The 19,523-nt window shown below is 37.5% G+C and overlaps 1 protein-coding gene across 5 annotated transcripts in view; it reads left to right on the plus strand.

The window, feature by feature from the left end:
* The window catches only part of STRN (striatin), a 75,982-nt gene that overhangs the window by 17,801 nt on the left and 38,658 nt on the right, over positions 1 to 19,523 (plus strand). For all 5 annotated transcript variants that reach the window (XM_069852471.1, XM_069852472.1, XM_069852473.1 and 2 more), the window contains exons 3-5: positions 3,772 to 3,845; positions 8,305 to 8,383; positions 10,973 to 11,137. In XM_069852471.1, the coding sequence (XP_069708572.1) occupies positions 3,772 to 3,845; positions 8,305 to 8,383; positions 10,973 to 11,137 (318 nt within the window). The remainder of the gene's footprint in view (positions 1 to 3,771; positions 3,846 to 8,304; positions 8,384 to 10,972; positions 11,138 to 19,523) is intronic.

Raw genomic sequence — 19,523 nt, forward strand, 5'->3', positions numbered from 1 at the left:
TGTTTCTGTGTGAAGTACTTGGAAAAGTTTCACTGCTCTCAGTCTGAGGAAATTTTAGAAGGCTAAATATTTTTAATGTCTTCCTGCATAGCTCTTGAAGTGTTGTGGCAGCCATGTTAAATGTCTCCAAGAACTGTTTGCACAGAAGACACATAATAAAAGAAAATAACTGCTAATCAAAAAACTAGAATTGCGTAATGAAGTGCAAAAGCCAGAGCAGTGGTAATGTTCATACTTATCCGACTAAGGGCATCTACCCTGTAACATAGTTTCATAGCCCCTTAATAGCTTTCTTCCAAACAATTTGTAGGCTAGTTTTCAGATGGAAAATCCTTCTATAAAGTTGTATCCTTCAGCTAGTTATTTTCAAGTAATTTTTCAGGCTCTGCACACTGTTAATAATTTAGATGTTGTTTTCAGAAGTTGAATGTAAATCATTCAATTTGAACAAGCTTCCGATAATAAAGACTTCCTCTGCTCCCAAACCACTCACCTTGTTTTTGACCAGGTGATACAAAGGCTGGAGAAACTTTGATTTTTTTTTTCTTTATACTTATTAGAAGAAACAATACTTCTACTCTTTTTTGTGATAATAGTATCTCACTGCTAGGAGGTATGAACTGGAGTTCAAGGTGAACTGCAGAGGGACAGTTTAAAGCTGTAAATAAGTGGACTATGTGATTTCTCAAAAAGCAGAGAAATTGAGCATTACAGGTGGGCAGGACATATTCTCTTATTATAGAAATAGATTAAATATAAATGTGCTAATGGACTATGCTATATTCAGAATTTGTATAGAAAAGAATTAGGTTCTTTTGTGACAGGTTTCGTAGCCTTTGATGGACTATGCTATATTCAGAATTTGTATAGAAAAGAATTAGGTTCTTTTGTGACAGGTTTCGTAGCCTTTGATTGCAATATGTGTAACTGAATGGTTAAGACTCTCCCTTCTAGTCTTGGAGTCTGAATCGTGTTCAGCCATTTCCTTAGTATGCTTTAGAAGGAAGATTGTTGTTTGTCTCTCATACCTGTGACATTTTCAACCACACAATAAGAGAGTTTCTAATAGTAGATCTTATACTTATTGCCTGAAGAAGTATAGAAAATACTTCCTTGATCCTTGATGGACTGCTAGCTATCTACATCAATATTTTTTTAATATTCCTCTGAAGTTCAGAAGCTGACGCAGCTGAAGATGAGTTCACTGGGTCAAGTATTCTGACATATTATTCATGTTTCTTTTCATATCTAATTGGTGTCCTGCTTGGATACCTGAATCCATACCAATCGATTCTAATTAATTCAGGTTTGAGCTTGGCATCATGTTTTTGTCATTTTGTGCAGGCAAATGTCTATTACTTTTTTGGTTTTAACTTTTCTAGCAGTATTAACAATAAAGATTGCTTTTTGGGATTGTCAGTTCTTCAGTTGCCTGGCTTTGTTAAGACATGATTCTTCTGCTGTATCAATATTTCTACTTGTTTCTGCCTGTGATATACAAAGTTAAATTTTCTGAAAGGTGAAGTCTTTGTCCGTCTTGGCCTCAAAGTAAATTTATGGGCCAGTGGTGTACAAGACCATGTCATCTAGGTTATCCTCTTGAAGTAAAGAAGAAAAACAAAGGCTTTAAAAATTGTTGCCTTAAGAGGAAAAAGCAGTTAAAAACTGCTACTAATAGTTTAAAGTGTGGGTCAAATGAATAATCTCACTTTGCTGAACTGATTTTATAATGCCCTTAAGGAGGGAAAATTTCAGTAAGAAGAAAGAAGGATATTACTATTAAGAGGGAAAGAAATTTGAAAGATGAACATATGCAGATGTAACATTGGAATAAATATACTGAGGAGTTTAAAAAAATGCAGGCTGAATTTTTTGGGAAGTGGATTTTGGAGAACAAGGTGAGAGATCTAAGGAATAGGAAAGGCATAAGGAATGATCCGTTGAGTTAACCTAGCAGAAGTTTTACTTTGGTTCTTAGAGTGAAGATTATTAATGAAACTTTAGTAAGTAAAGTAATGAATGCATAGAGGATAATGGGACTTTATTTAAGATCCATGAGCTAAAAGCAAATACCTCATACTGCAAAACTAATGGTGCTCTGAAGCTGTTTGCAGGAGTTGAGTACAGTGGTTACTAATCCACATTAAAGTGAAGTATTATGTTTTCTCTGTTTTGATAAGTCAAATCAAAATGGATTAAACATTATGGTCACTTGAATTACTGTTTACATAAAAACTTAAAGTCTTTGAAGTGAGGTGTTTAAAGTTGATGAGTTAGGTTAGCAACAGTGTAGAGATTTCTTAATTCTTGTTTAGTCATTACTTTTTATTAGTGGTAGTGGAGGAAAAAGCATCAATGTTTAATAATAATGAAAGGCAATTGTTTTACCGGGCTAATCTCTGCCAGGAGATGTAGGAAACAGTTGGAAGAGGAAATATAAGTATTTTAATTGAGCCATTCATCTTTAGTTTTGTTCTATTTTTGGTTATTCTTTTCTGTAATAACCGAAATGTTTATCCTTCACTTACTGCTGTTAATATATTTCAAGTGCATTCTTTCTCCTTTCCTTGGTGGTTGCTGCTTAGCTGAGGTAGACCTCAGTGCTCTAACTCTGGAGGAAGAAGTCACTTCATCTGTTTTGTTACCATGTCTAAGAGGCATTTCTTCATTTTGCACTTACCTTTCTCATCCAGTTTATTGTAATTAAAATGTAGCTGGATTAGTAGGAAACTAGTACTGTTGATATTGAAGCATAGAACTACCAAGCATCGCTTGCCTCAGCACCATTTTGTTAGAAATAATGAGTTTTCTTGATGAAATAGGAAAAGGCAAAAGAAAAAAGTATTGTAATGAAGATGTCTGAGAAGCAATCAAGAGGTGCAGGTAACTTGAGCACTATTTACAGTCATTCTTGATACAGTCGTTCAAGCTTTGTTAGACTTGCCTCATGATTAAGAAGTGTCACACCCATTAATTTTTTTTAAAACATATTTTAAGGGGAAGAATTCCCTTGTGAGTAGTGGGGCTAATACAAGAACATGCTTTTTGTTCAGCATAGGGACCTAGTACATGTGCTGCTTTTCTACCTAGTTATGAATGTCTACAAAACTTTATAGGCAATATCTATAAACACTGACTCTATGAAATAAAACATTTCCTTTTTTTCTTCTAGCTTCTCTTACTGTCATTGTGTTGCATGCTCTGTGGGTTTTATTACAACAGGCCTTCTGTAGGCTAATATTTTTAAAAGTCTCCCATTTTCAAATTTGGTCTAGTGGCAGATCTAGCAGCTTTACAAGAAAGTAGTGTAAATGGGCTGCTGTCAGTGCTGAATCTCATTTAAGATAATTCTAATTGAAGGTCTGCTGCTCTCAAAGCACAGCATTTTGAAGAGTAAAACTGCTTGCTTGATTGAGGTGACAATAGGAAATACTAAGTGATGTCTGAGAACAGGAGGGGTAGAAAGGGAAGCAGACAGTAACTCATGTCCACAGGGAAGGAGTTTTTTCTTTAGCAAGAGCATTTTGTAAAATCTGCAGTCTGCTGATCCCTGGCTTTCATCAGTATTCAGTTTGCAATTATGTGTCAACATTGGAAAAAATAATTAAGCAGAATTGCATATTTGAAGTCCTGCTGAAATTATTTATTTTGGTTTGTTTCTAGTCTAGAAGAATGGAGTGGCTTTTCAAGTGAATACAGGTGACATTTGTGTGTTCAGAGATAGCCTTTGAATGTGCTAATGGGGTTTTTTTATTATTTTTTTTCTTTCAGGGCTAAATATCACAAATTAAAGTATGGCACAGAATTGAATCAGGGAGATATGAAGCCACCGAACTATGATTCTGGTAAGAATTTTTTAACAACAAGTTCTTTACTGGCATAAAAGCTTAACTGTGGTTTATGCAAATGCTGAAATGATAGTGTTAATAAAATAAGCCGTTTAATAGAAGCAGTGGGAATAGGGATAATTAGTAAGGCCGTATTTTACATTTGTAAAATTAAAAATACATACTAATGCTCTGAAAGACTCTACTAATAAATAAGATGTGTTTAGATTTTTAAAAAAACCAAACCAACAAACTTCTCCTGTTGAGAAGACTTTTTTTTCTGTTCCTTCGTAATGTGGATGGATGTTTTGATATGGGGAGATACTAGATTTATAGCTATAGAATCCTTTTATCTTTGGATATTTCTTCTGAGTAAAAGATAAATGACAAAGGATATGAAATGTATGGTACATCATTTTTTGTTCGATTACCTCAGTGGTGTTCCAGGAGAAAAATAATAGAAGTGCTTATTAGACATAAGTGAGAGTTTGAGCTTGGGGTATTTATTTACAAATTTCCAGTGATCACTGGAAATGCATACAACTAATGCCAGCACTGTGCTGAGAGAGGACAGGTTTTCACCTTGGTATCTGGAAAGCGTTTCCTACTTCACACAAATAGTTTTAAGCACTGAACTTGAGGAATTAGGAACATAAATTACTTCTGTTCATACCTCTCTCTGTCTCCTTGTCCTGCCCTCCCATCTACAAGAAGGGTCGTAGGGAGGATCCAGGGAACTACAGGCCTGTCAGTCTGACCTCAGTGCCAGGGAAAGTCATGGAACAGGTGATCTTGAGTGCTATCATGAAGCACATGCAAGAGAACCGGGTGATCAGGCCCAGTCAACACGGGTTCACAAAAGGCAGGTCTTGCCAAACTAACCTGGTCGCCTTGTATGATAAAGTGACTCGGCTGCTGGATGAGGGAAAGGCTGTGGATGTGGTCTTCCTGGACTTCACTAAAGCCTTTGACACAGTTTCTCACAGCATTCTGCTTGAGAAACTGTCAGCCTCTGGCCTGGACAGGCGCACACTCTCCTGGGTGGAAAACTGGTTGGATGGCCGGGCCCAGAGAGTGGCGGTAACTGGTTTTAAATCCAGCTGGATGCCAGTGACAAGTGGTGTTCCCAAGGCTCAGTGCTGGGTCCAGCCCTGTTCAATGTCTTTATCAATGACCTGGATGAAGGCATCGAGTGCACCCTTAGCAAGTTTGCGGATGACACTAAGCTGAGTGGAAGTGTCGATCTGCTGGAGGGTAGGGAGGCTCTGCAAAGGGATCTGAACAGGCTGGACCGCTGGGCAGAGTCCAATGGCATGAGGTTTAACAAGGCCAAATGCCGGGTCCTGCACTTGGGGCACAACAACCCTATGCAGTGCTACAGACTAGGAGAAGTCTAGCTGGAAAGCTGCCTGGAGGAGAGGGACCTGGGGGTGTTGGTTGACAGCAACTGAACATGAGCCAGCAGTGTGCCCAGGTGGCCAAGAAGGCCAATGGCATCTTGGCTTGTATCAGAAACGGTGTGACCAGCAGGTCCAGGGAGGTTATTCTCCCTCTGTACTCGGCACTGGTGAGACCGCTCCTGGAATCCTGTGTTCAGTTCTGGGCCCCTCACCACAAGAAGGATGTTGAGGCTCTGGAGAGAGTCCAGAGAAGAACAACGAAGCTGGTGAAGGGGCTGGAGAACAGGCCTTATGAGGAACGGCTGAGAGAGCTGGGTTTGTTTAGCCTGGAGAAGAGGAGGCTGAGGGGAGACCTCATTGGTCTCTACAACTACCTGAAAGGAGGTTGTAGAGAGGAGGATGCTGGCCTCTTCTCCCAAGTGACGAGGGACAGGACAAGAGGGAATGGCCTCAAGCTCTGCCAGGGGAGATTTAGGCTGGACATTAGGAAAAAATTCTTCACCGAAAGGGTCATTGGGCACTGGAACAGGTTACCCAGGGATGTGGTTGATTCACCTTCCCTGGAGGTGATTAAGGCAGGGGTGGATGAGGTGCTAAGGGGCATGGTTTAGTGTTTGATAGGAATGGTTGGACTCGGTGATCCGGTGGGTCTCTTCCAACCTGGTTATTCTATGATTCTATAAAATAAAAGGGGAGGGGGTGCTACAGACATCTGGTTATCTGGTTAAAGGTCAAGGCCCTGAAAGGAAGGGTAATAAGTGGTGAATTTTGTATCTCAGTCCTCTGGCACTCCTACAGCAATGGCTCTTTTCTTAAAGGAAGAATATAGAAAGTCTGCAGACCGCAGCTCTGTCACTTGGTTTGTAGAAGGGATGATCTGGTTTACTATCATGATTAATTCTTGCCTCATTGGATTCAGAAAGTTATTAAAAAGCCCAAACAAGCAAAAAATCCAACCCCACATCAAATGACAAAACTTTGCACTAGGCTTTTCTTGTCCAGGATAAAATGAATTTTGAATTTTTGAGGAATTTTATTTCACATTATTATGAAGGTTATTTCCGTAATTGAAGCAACAGTTTAATTTGGTGTTACTAAGTGGAAGACCCAGTCCATATCTGGACTACTAGAAAAGTTTGTCCTGATCCTGCCAACATCGTAGATGTCCTTGTGTTTTGTAATTTCTCAGGATATAACTGTAGCGTGTTGCTCCAGTTTCCAGCTGAGAAATGTAGTGCAAGGCCTGGCTTGCCCAGAAGAGCCGTAGCCAGTGCATTAGTTCCGCAAAATGAACACTAGAGGAATGACCTTTGTTAAAATTCCATTATGCTGATTTATCCCATGGCATTATATATATGTAACTGTCAGAAATGGACACTTTCATTCTGTATAAAATCTGGACTAATTAAAGATACACACTTAAAATAAACATTGCTATCACACTTCTTTGGAGTTATCTTTGATAGACGCTTACTTCTGTAAGCCGGACCCTGTTTTTCCTGCTCCGTGAGTTAAAAATACAGAAGTGTTTTTATTAGTTCTTCCAAATGGGTCCTTGTTTGTTTTCTCTATGATCTCCTGGGGAGTTGGTAATACAGTTTAGGAAAAAAGAGTTCAATATCCTGATAAAGGGATGCCCTGTGATATCTTCTGCTGCTAATTGGTCATAGCGCAAGTACCTTCATTCTCATCTGTAAACTGCTGTTAGAGCTAGTGGTCATAAGTTTTGAGAAGACTAGGCAAATAAGAATGCTTGCTTGTATATGTATGTAACAGTGGCTTCAGAAGAAGGGATTTTGCTTTCAAAAGGAATTTTCAGACAGATTTCTCTCAGTTGTGTTTTAATTCTTACAGAATGAGCTTTGGTAGTCCTCGGTCCAGCTGTGTTCAGTTGTCATCAGAAAATCATTGTGCACTTGATTATTTCCCACAGTTGCTATTAATAGATTTGTGAATTTGAGATGGATAAAATTCATATGGATCTCCTTGCATGTGAATTCCAATTAGTGTTTGATAGTTTCTTGTGTGTGTGATGGGTTTTTTTCTGTGTGGTGTTAATTCCATTGCTTAGAGGTAAATGACTTCTTGGTAAGGACAGTAGCTTTCCCACATCGCATATGAAGTTACTCATAGGATTTTACCACATTTTTTTCTGGTCCTTAATTTTTGTTTACACAAGAAGATAGTTCATCCTTTAGTGTTTCAGCCACAAGAATTTCAAGTTTTTAGAGGCTTTTGTAGACAACAAACCGAGATCTTTTGTGGGAAGATTGTGCTTATGTATCTCCTGGAGGAGAGGAAAAGAAACCCCACCATGATGTATATATGAAGTCATATATGGAATAAATATGTTGTTGCCAACATGCAGATAAGTTTCTCACCAGAGCAGCCACATAATTTTTTTTTGTGCATTTACCCAGAGTAGTACTGTTTGGATACAAACTTACAGTTGTGGAAAATGTGGTGAATGTTTTTCAACAGCTTTTCATGTTAAAAAAAACCCCACAAAACAAATAAACGCTGTTGTATTTTTTGTTTCCTTCCACAAAACTAATACAAATATGGATCAATTTAAAGTGGATGTGAGTAGATCTGTTGGTTTTATGTTGTGCATACCAATACTAAGGAAATTGGTTGGATAGCAGGGTGTAAGTAGATATTGCGCTGCATTTGCATTTGATATTGTTAGCAGTTAAGGCCCTTTGTGTTCAAACTTAAAGTATGAGCAGCAGATGTATTGGAAGGTTAGTGCAAAAATGGAGCTGCAGATTATCTATATGATTATGTTACCTTAAAGAAGGAGGAGTTAGATGGGGCTTTTGATATGCCGCAGAAAGACAAGCAGTGATGATTAGTAGAACTTGCTCTCATACGGTAGGATGTACCTGACAATCTTTATGCGTACATATTATAAGTTACATGCTATGTGTATTTTTTTCTCTCTTGTTTGATTATTGGCACTTTGAATCTTTTGTTTTGTTACTAAACCGTTCCTAATTTGTCTTTTCAAGTGGATGGACATGTTTATAAAAGTAAGACAAAGGAAAAAATGTTCACAATTAAATAATCTTTTCCAGATGAAGGGAATGAGACAGAGATTCAGCCACAGCAGAACAGTCAGCTAATATGGAAACAAGGACGACAGCTGCTAAGACAGTAAGTATTGAAAAAAGGACTCTAATAACAAATGGAAGTGAAAGAATCTGGTAATGAAATGTGATGATGGTGGTATTTGATTTTTTTTCTATTAGATTTTCTTTCAAGAAATGTTAGTGTGTGAGATGAAGTTCATTCAGCTCTTGCTCTGCTTTACCTAGGTTTTTGAAAAATTTTAATATTTCATAACTTCAGATGAGAAGCCTTTTCAAATTGTGAAGACGTAATCTTTACTTTTGTTGAGTATAATAAAACAATCTGTGTGTCAAAACAGTGCGTCATGACACTTCGCAATTCTTTTTGCAATTAAAAAAAGGGTGAACACAAATAACTCTGTTAAGAGTTACATAAAATAAAAATAACTGTTGTTGGACAGGTATAACTTAGTTTGGCCTGCTCTAAGTGCAAAAAAGACTATTATCCTGAAGGTTAGACTGGAAGTTTCCTAATTCGCAATTCCTGTCAATGAAGCAAATGTCTGTTAACCTAAATCATTTTTTAAACTGTGGGCATAATGAGTTAATTAATTTCCAAGGTGTTTGGTCACAGCTTTGTGTGGGTTTTTTGCCTTGGTTACAGTGCTCAGTTTAAATTGAAAAGTCTTCTTAAAGGCATTCATCAGTGTCTTTATGTGTTTTTTTTCCCCAATAGTTTGCCTCATCCCCTATGCTGATATTCAGATTCTAAGATCTTCTAATCAGCTAGCAAAACTTTTGGTTTAAATGATTAAATGAGAGGGGAGATAGACAGTAAGGACAGTCTGGAGCTTATTTTAAAGATCCATTTTCTGAGGAATTATACAAAAGTTAATTATTTTTGTTGGATGGCTTGTACGTGCCTTTCTTTTTCAAAAGCTCAAATCTTTGCATGTGTGTTGAATAAATATAAATAAAGTGGAGCAGTGATGCTGAAGACAAGTCATTCCTTCTCAGGGTCATTCATAAATAAGTGACAAAGTGCTGAACACAGTGTGTGTATTACTGACAATCTCTCTTTTGTGTAGGTGACTTGTTTGATATTTATATAGCAACAATTAGTATTTATCTCCAAATGTGGTTAGGTACAGAATATTGTTAAATAGTTGGAGGAGAACGTTGCAGGAAAGGTGCATGTCCTTGAATTGTACCAGCTGTTACAAAGGCCAATGATATTCTTGGGTGCATCAAGAAGTGTGTAGCAAGCAGGTCGAAAGAGGTTCTCTCCTCCACTTTTGCTCTGCCCTAATGAGGCCCCATCTGGAGTACTGTGTCCAGTTCTGGGTTCCCCAGCTCAAGAAAGATAAGGAACTACTGGAGAGACTCCAACAAAGGGCCACAAAGGTGATTAGGGAAACAGGGCATCTCTCTTAAGGAAAAACTGAGTGAGCTCAGTCTATTTAGCCTGGAAAAGAGAAGGCTAAGAGGGGATCTTATCAATACTTTTAAATATCTATGGGGTGGTTGTCAAGAGGATGGGGGCAAGCTCTTCTCAGCGGTGCCCAGTGACAGGACAAGGGGCAATGGGCAACAAACCGGAACACAGAAGTTTCACTTGAACATGAGGAAAAACTTCTTTACTGTAAGGGTGGTGGAGCACTGGCGCAGGCTGCCCAGGGAGGTTGTGGAGCCTCCTCCTCTGGACATATTTAGAACCTGCCTGGGCACATTCCTGTGCAACCTTTTCCAGGTGAACCTGCTTTAGCAGAGGATTTGGACTAGGTGATCTCCAGAAGTACTTTCCAACCACTGCCATGCTGTGATTCTGTCATTGTAAAATAGCGTTTCCCTTCTTTAGAGTGCTCTAGAATATTGACCATTTAATCAATCCAGTGCTCCTGAGAAGACAGTGCTATTAACTCCGTATTCTAGATGAGAGGACAGAGACTAATTTTGACTTTTTTTTTTTTTTAACGATTATTTTCCTTCAGCCTCCCACCCCCAAAGGCAACATGGCATATAGATGGTAAAGCCAACTTAAGACCTTGAGGTTTTAAAATACAAGCTAGTCCAAGATTCTTCCTACCTAGCCCTTTTATGCTAGACAAATTAATATTTTGCAGATTCATTGCAGAATAAGAAAAAGGCAGGACGAAGATATTATCAAACCTAGTACGTTATAAATAACAACTCTCACTATCGGCTACGGAATTTGTTCTTATTCTCTGGTTTCTAGGCTTTGAATAATGCTTACATAAGGAACATATATCTGACACTTCTTGTAAGGCTTCATGTATAGTTTCCATGTGTTGAAGAATAAAATGGCCACGTTGTACGTGCAACTGTTGTGATTTTAATTTAGTTGTAAATATTTTAATTGAAAGTGCTTTTCCATCCATTTTGGTAAACGAATGAATAACGTATTGTATAACCTCTGACTGCTAGGCTCTTTGATTTATTTTTTTATTTTTTTCTCTGTGACTGTGGAGGCTGGTACTGCAAGAGGCGATCCCTCTGCAGCTGGTACAGGATGATTTATAAGCATGTTTCATTAGCACAGCACCATACTTTGCTAATCTAAGGAGTGGAAGATGAGTTTAGGGAGAAGTCTGCATTTGCTGTTTTGAATAAGTGAGATGTGCATGGAAGATTAGCATGAGTTCTGTTTCTGTAGGTATTTGCAAGAAGTGGGCTACACTGACACGATATTGGATGTGAAGTCAAAACGAGTACGAGCTTTACTGGGCCTCTCAAGTGATGCTTCAGAGAAGGAAAACAGAAATCAAGAGCCAATGGTAAATGGCACGGAGGGCCAGATTAAAGAAAACGCGATGATTGGGTAAGCATCAGGATGACAATATTGTCTTTCTGCATAAATGCATTTAATGTTGTAGAGCAAATTATTGTTTATTGAGAAGATTTTAGGATTTTTCTCCTAATTGGAAATTAGAGCATCTTTAACTACTTTTATTACATTGACCAATAAGCATGGGAGTAACTCTTAAGAGTCACAGCTTGAAAGCACCATAAGGTTTTTTTTCAGTTGGGTGGCAGCACGGAGTCAAATCAAGCCTCTTTGAGATACCATGGGTAAGAGATTAGAGGTCAGCATTGTTTGCAGTTTAGGGTGTATTTGTATTGCTGGAAATGTTACTGTATCGATCACGGGCTTTGCCCGTCTGGTCTGTGCTGACTATGACATGATAATCTGTTTGAGATAGAGGATTTTTTTTGACTGGATCTGAAAAACAAATTCACTTGTTCCATTATGATTCCTCTAAGTTTTTAGTTTTCCACTAATGGATATATATATTTAAATGTGACTGAAATGTAAAAGTATTCATTTCTGTCTTCCACTATTTCTACAACTATGAAAAGTCAGTCAAAGAGAGTAAAAGCTTGTGCTTACTTCTGCTTTTAAGTAATGTTGAAAACATGAGAGACATTTTTTCTGTTTTCTTCTTTTACATGAGGAGTTAAAAAAAAAAACAAAGTTGAATCTGAAACCTAACTGTAGAGGCTTCAGTAAAACAATCTATTCTTATTTAAGATATACTGTAGTTGCAGAATTTAAAAAATCATGAAAATTATGCAGAATTGTTTGTCTGAACAATGCATGAGGAAACTGTTCCCAGTAGTTTGTGCTGCATCAGTGAGCACAGCTTTCCTCAAAGATTCTCCCTCTTTTTTCCTTTTCTGTACTGCTGTGGAAAAAATGAAAGACCTTTTTTTCCTCAGGTCTAATACTGTTACATGACACATTCTGCTCTTTATAAAGCATTTGTAAAATTTCATTATACCCAGCAGATAGCTGCAGCAACTTCAGGCCAATGAGTTACATAAGGGCGGAAGTTCATTGTTATGTAATTAAATTTAATGCTGTGAGGTGGAAAATTTGAACATATGAGAAAACCCGGGAGCTACTAAAATATATTGTTCTGCTAGTTGACAGGCCATGTCATTTATGTACATGGCTTTGTTTATGAAGAAGAAGGAATGCTTGATAGGTTACAATAACAGTTATAGTACGATTTCTGGTGAAGGGGTCATTCTTCTCAGGGGAAGTGGGTAAATAAAGCTCCTCCTTTTACAATTTAAAATTTATTTAAGTGTGTTTACTTCAGTTTTGAAACAGGTGGATATATTTCTAAGGCAGTTATTTGATGGATTAAATGTTTGGACAATGGTTTTGCTTATAGCAGTTTTGGTTGCATTTGCATTTCTTTCTGATCTGCTTGCTTTCTGGGTAGATCTCATATTAGGTTTAACACTTTGTAGGCTTCCCTGTGGCTGAGAATATTCACTGATGGAGAAAAATGAAGTCCCTTCCACTGTGGCTCCACAAGTTTGTCTTCTGCAAGGCTGGTCAGGCTGTATGCTTTTTTTGAGAAGCTGTTTTCATCTCACTTGTGGTACATAAGGTGGCAATCTGTATTAGAAAGCTTATGGGAGTTTATTGGTACAAGATGTGTGAGAAGTGACTCCAGGGAAGTGGAAGAATTTTCTGGAGATCTTGTTCAACATAGTCATGTCAGTTTTGTGGGTGATTTTGGTTTTGTGGATGTCAGCTGAGATCTCCCTCACTGAGAGGAAAAAGCTGGGATTTTACTAACATTCCTTGGTCAGTCTGAGTACAGGACTAGCTTTCAGCACTGTCATTCTTCTAGGTATTTCAAGTATGCTTTCAGACCATCTTTTTGGATTTTCTATGCAGGAGGCATTCTGTGGCAGAGACTGTTTTTTATCAACTATTTAATCTTGTTCTACTAGATACTGTAAGGTGTTACACCTCGGTGTTTCTGTGGCATGTTGCACTGTTCATCTCCTCCCAGCTGCATCATCGCATACCTCTGAGATTTCAGAGTGCAGCTTTATGGCAGATGGGAAACCAAAACAGAAATAAGATGTTGTTCTTGATTAGCTCACACTTACCTGTTCCCTCCTTATCTATTGTCAGTATGACATAAACATGTATAGGGCAGCTTCTTTTTGCAGAGTATTAGCATTGAATAGGTGACTGAGATTTAAGGTGCATGGATCTTGGAATTCTTACTCAGTGTTCAAGAACTTAATTCAATGCTTTTTTGACCCCATTGGCAGAACTGGGAAAAAATTTGGTAGCTCAGCTAAGTTCTGGCTCACAGTCAAGGAAGGGATACTCTTTGAAGAAACCTCACCAGTGCCAGGCCACTTACCGGGAGAAAGACTGGCAATTTTTTTAGCAGCCTCTTGTTATTACCAGCATGTTTAAAGTGAGAAGAGAATTGGGGCCACAGCAAGCTTGTATAATTGGAAGAAGAGCAAGGAACAAACGCGTGTAGTTTGGTAGTGATAGAAGAGGAAAGTTACAGTGAGAAAATGGAGGAGGAAGAAACCAACTAAAACCTTTGTGAAATCCCAGAAAGTTTAGGGACATATGTGTGTGTTTGCCAGGACCAATAGACAATGGGGCAGTTGCAGACTGAAATGGGAATGGAAAGTGCTCTGAGGCTGTTAGGACACTGTGAAACTCTTTGTAGGAGGAAGCTTTGTTGTCATCACAGAAGCCTGTGAACTACTCAGGCCAATGCAGTTTGGCAAATTTTGTGGGTCAAAACTTTTAATAAACATTGATGTCAAATATCTGCTAGCAAGTCTGAGGCTAGTTGTGCACCTTGAAAATGTTTTAGGCTTAGCTGTTTTAGATATTTCAATCCTGAGGATACATTTCAAGAACAGGGGAATGGAAGGTAAATTAGCTTTACATTTCCTTAAAGGTTTCTCTATATAGCAGTAGAAATTGCAGAAAGAACAAACTGGCTAAACCACCATCTATACAACTGAAAACTTGTGATAAATCCCAAAGAAAGGAAAAAAAAGTAGTATTTGATGCTTTTGTGCTGCTTTATAGTCACCTCCTTGGGAGGAGAGAGGGTGTGATGGAAATGGGAGATTAAACTTCTTTTATGTTTTGACTATCATTTTATTGGTAATCAACCAGTTCTTTCTCAATGAAAGTGGTGGAGGAGTAAATTGTTACTGAGAGAAGTTCCAGTAAAAGAAGAGCTGATGTTTTTCTCAGCTCAGTCTGATTTGGGCATGGGTTTTGTGTAAGCCCTTTAATCTGTGGATAGTGGTCATTGCTACTACTAGGCGTCCCTCAGCAATACCTCTGATTTACCCCTGATTGTTGATTGTACTTCTCACAACAGCAGACACCCACACATGTTTTTCTAAAAATGCCTTTGACTGTTGTAAGGGTAAGCCCTGGTATTTTTCCTCTGACGTGACGTCCTGGGATGTGTGAAGTGTATACTTCATGATGGGTAGGGGGGAATATTTCTCCTCTGCTCAACTAGCTATATCTTTAAGAAATTTTAATGAGTTGTCTGTTCTACCAGAACTTGTCTGTTATACCAGTTATTCCTTGTTTTATGTTATAACAGTAATACCTACTTCAACAGCCAGGGTTTGGACACTTGGTGCTGTGATATCAACAATAAGTCAAGCCTTTTAATCAGGAAGGCCGGTGAGAATGTTTGGGGTGATTATTGTGAAGTTGATGATACTTTTGTGTGTGTGTAAGTGTTAGTCCAAATACCGAAGACAATAATACTTTTTTGCAGCAGACAGTATGCAACTTGAATTCTGCTGAGCTCCACTTGTTTTAGAAAATTGCCCTCTGGTCCCTCATACACCTCAGCTTAATTTTTTATGTTTTAAACGGTTGCAACTCTATCAGAGAACTCCTCCTACCTATTTGTTTTCTTCTTTTGGTACAGTGGCAAACAAACTGTTGTTGTCTCAAAGCGTTTTACAGCTAAATCAGTTTCTCTTACTGTTAGGTTAATTAGCCTCAGTCTTTGTGTTACTAGCTGCTACATCTGTTGCCAAACTTGTATTCTTACATTGCCTATTTATTTGCTAATGTACAGATCTTCTTGAAAACTTTAGCACTCAAGACATCATGTGGATTTTGAATGCACCTGGGAAGATTTTGATTCCATAAATGAAATGTTAATACAATAACCTGAGATAGATATAGTCCTGTTTCCACCTTTTAAATGGAATTTAAAAGGGAATCTGTTTTCAGTTTCTTCAGATCAGCTCACTTGCATTACAAAAGATAAGTACCACTTGGCATGACTGGATTAAAAAAATAGATACTAAAATAATAACTTTATAATAATGGCTGATTTTTTTAACATCTGCAGTGAGATGACGGGGTGCTTTCCCCCAGTAGAAATGAAAGTTGCCTGCACGTATCACTTGTAGCCTTGAAAACATGAGAGTATTTAAGTGTCTTCAGTTCACTTATTACCTCATTTTTAAATAGCTTTATGTTATTGACTGAAACCTAAACAGTCCAATTAGTTTACCTTCTTGAAGGTGTGTCTTTGACTACTGTTTGATATGTGTGGAAACAAATATAATAAGGGAATAGAACTGGAAAGGAACAGGGGTATACCAAGCACATGTATATACATACAAATATATGGATGTGTGTATATATAAAAACAACATACATAAGTTTTCCAAGTTCTTATTAAGACTTTAATCATTAAAACTATGTATAAGTAGAAACTTCTTAAAGAATAATGATCCTGAGTGATATGTCTATCTCTCTCTGAAACTGATCTACTGTCTTTTTAATTGAACTGCGTATGCCTTCTACTGCCTATACTTTACATGAGCAAAAAAGCACAAAACCGCAGCGTTTGAAAGCAAATCCAAAGACCTTTCCAAAGATTAAAATAAAACGTTTTGAAGACCTTATCTTTATGATGTACAACAAATCATTCCAACTGATACTTTGGCTAATGCACATATTTCTATACCAGAAGGCCTTGAATAACCCTTTTGCATCTCTAAATCCTATTAACACTGACCCATGTAATGAAGCTGCTGCGTACTGGCTGATGAATGTTGTGTGTTGACTTGCTTATAAAATGGTTTATTTGGGAAAATAGAGATTAATAACCTGAGGTAATGTCTGCCATGAAAAGGATTCCCGAAATAGTATGTGAGATTAAAATATTGAACTACAAATAAGAGGAAAAAAAAAAAGCCAACCCAAAATTTATTTGCCTTATTCTCCTTAGTGGTGTTTTTTCACCTTTTTCCTTTTTGACTCTGATGCCAGCTTGCAGTGACATAACAGGCTTTTCAAAGAGACATGATTTAGGTTGGACCTGGACACTTTCAACAGATGCATTAAAGGAAAAAATAAAATATAGGTAAATTGGGATTTTGTGTGAAGAAAGTACCAATAGATTTCTCTTTTTCATTACATTAACACAGATCTATGGCTTATAGGTTTGGGAGATGCTTGTTGGAAATGTTGTGAAGAGTCAAGGTAAAGAAAGAATGGGGAGAAAGAGAGTTGTGCAGTGGGAGGGAGAGAGGCGAAGAGAAGGAAGGTGAATGGAGAAATAACTCAGAAAAATTACTTTAGTTCTTCAACCATTGTATTTATTTTTGATTTTTATTCTTTAAAAAGCTTGTTTATTTGACATATAGCTACCTGACTAGATTTGGCAAGAGAAGTGGCCTTTCATTTTTAAAAGGCATTCCTTCATGATTCCTATTAACATCCAAACCATTTTGTAAGTGCTGCTTACTGATTGTAGTATGTATTGCACTGGTTCTTGCATTGTGTGGTGTGAATTCATAAGAAGTTTCAAAAGCTGTGACAGACTATCTAGCCTGCCCTGTGCTCCTTGTGTGTAAATTTTTATGATTGTAAGTGTTGCAGTTTTATACATTGATATTTTCTGTGTTCGCATCATGAAAGACTTTGCACAGCACTGAAGACTTAAAAGAACGATAAAGACGGCCCTAGTAGAAAAGGATACATTTGAATTTGCATGCATTTATTTACTGCATCCAGTTTGAAAGATCTCAGCTAGCCACATTGAAAAGACTGTTAAAACACAGAATAACTACATTAATTGGAGAATTAATAAAACTTAAGACCTTGCAGTAGCACATTTTGATAGCAGGAAGAAACTGAGCCAAAAAAATGGCTCAGGGAAGAGTTTGAAAGATCTCAGCAAGCCACATTGTGAAAAGACTGTTAAAACATAAAATAACTACATTAATTGGAGAATTAATAAAACTTGGAGAATTAATAAAACTTGGAGAATTAATAAAACTTACAGCCTTGCAGTAGTACATTTTGATAGCAGGAAGAAACTGAGCCAAAAAAATGGCTCAGGAAAGAGTATGCTGGAGTAGGTCTTTGAATGCTGGGTTACAACAGGCTTTTTCCTGTACAGATCCCCAGAGTAGTTTCTCAGCCTAAGCTGAACTGTTGTTTATTTAACTTTACTGTGGTATTTCTTCCTGCTTCTGAATTTATCAATAAAATCTGGTTTTATTTAAGATAACATGTGTATGTTTTGGATAAAACAAACAAATAAAAAACCCCTCTGCTTTTTCCTTTGTGGGAGTGAGTAGGACCAAGGCAGTTAATGGCCTTGTGATTGGGCAGTTCATGTGAGAAGTTTGTGCGTCTCCTTGGACGTGACCACAGACTCCCAAAAGTTATTATCTACTAAGGAGAAGGTAATGACAGAAATATTGAATGTGTTGGGTACAAAGAAAATGCATCTCTGTAATGCGGCTTTGGTCTAAGTTAAACTTGGCTTTGCAAAGCAAAACTTTCTTGATCATGCTGGGAGCAGGAAAGTTACTGTTTCAGTGTATCAATATACTGTTTTAGTTTCCGCGTAACTTCACCTTTTCTATAGGTGATGGTTTCTACTTCTTATGTAGTAATAGACAGGTTTTCTATTAGGATCCTGAATATCGAATGATGAGAGCCAATTGAACACTTATGCTTTACAAAAAGTAAAATATTTTGATGTTGGGGACAACTAGATTTTTACACAAAATACTTGTCTTTAGCCATGTGATTATTGGCAGAAGATGCCATGCTTACTTTAAATAGTACATGTGGAATATGCACAAATTGTATTTCCTAGGCTTTATGGGAAGAGATTATTATTTTTAGTCTTAAACGGGCCAGGGTGTTAAGACAAATCTGAATAATTGAGGAGCTTGTAAAATACAAATTGGGATGATATTTTCAGGGCAGTCACAGCTGCAGAAAATTCTGGCAACTTCTGAAAAATATTCATGTGATATTAGTTTTAAGTTTCTTTATGTGAGGCAAGTACTTTAGTTACAAGCCTATTTGTAACACAATTTTCATATTGTAAACAGGAAAAAGTGTATTATCTTTAGTGATCAGAACTTCACCGTGTCAAGTGTAATATTCACAAAATCCATGTACTACCCATCCATTAGCAGTAAAATGGAAAATCCAGCAGCATTAGTCCAGCTATGCTTTACTTTTTGGCACTGCTTATTCTACTTGCTATGCTTGTGACAAGCAGTTAGTCCTGTTTTACTTAATCATGTGCTGGCACAATTAGCAGGTAGTCTCTTTGCCCCAGAGACTTTCCTGTCTAATTGGATAAGGCTACTGGAAAGAAGGATGTAATGCACAGGGTTTCCGATAGAAGATGTTAAATTGGTTAAATGATTATTTGTTTTTTAGGTTTGAATAGGAAGTGGTAAGTCAGCTGGGATGAAACCCTCAAAGAAAGAAGGCAAGGTTAGGTGCTGGGGAGAAAGCCACGCAAAGGTCCTGTTGCAGAGTATGATTGAGGAAGGAGCAGTAGGAGAGATTAGGAACAAGCAGCTGATGAGCACAGGGTTGAGCGAGCTCCAAATTGCCATCAAAGAACATCACATAAATTAGCTAAGGCTAGACATTTTCTTAAGTATATTTTACAGTATTCCTAAGAGTTAATGCTGACAGTACTATCTAAAATGCATTATGTTTATGTACTGCAAAAAGATGAAAAATAGCTAAATTATTCACTTATTTTCGATATGACTGCTTAAGTGTATTGGGGTACAATATAGGCAATCAACCTGTCTGTTAGCTTGAAGCTTCTTTTTCCCGTGGAACCATTAAATAGTCTGTCAATTCTGTTTTCTTTTTTTGGTTTGTATTAATTCTTTCTTGGAAGTTGTGCCTTAGCATAAATAAAGTTCTGTGGTACTATGCTTACTTTGTACATTTTTGTACTGGATAGGAGTTTTGAAATACAAGATAGACTGCTGTGTTTTCCAATGTGCGAAATGCCTTTTACCCTCTATGTAAATGGAGGTACACAATTATGTATATGTCCAACCCACTAAAGTATGTAATAATGTGATAGTTGAGTTCAGGC

This window comes from Phaenicophaeus curvirostris, chromosome 2 (assembly GCF_032191515.1).
Source record: "Phaenicophaeus curvirostris isolate KB17595 chromosome 2, BPBGC_Pcur_1.0, whole genome shotgun sequence".
NCBI lineage: Eukaryota > Metazoa > Chordata > Aves > Cuculiformes > Cuculidae > Phaenicophaeus > Phaenicophaeus curvirostris.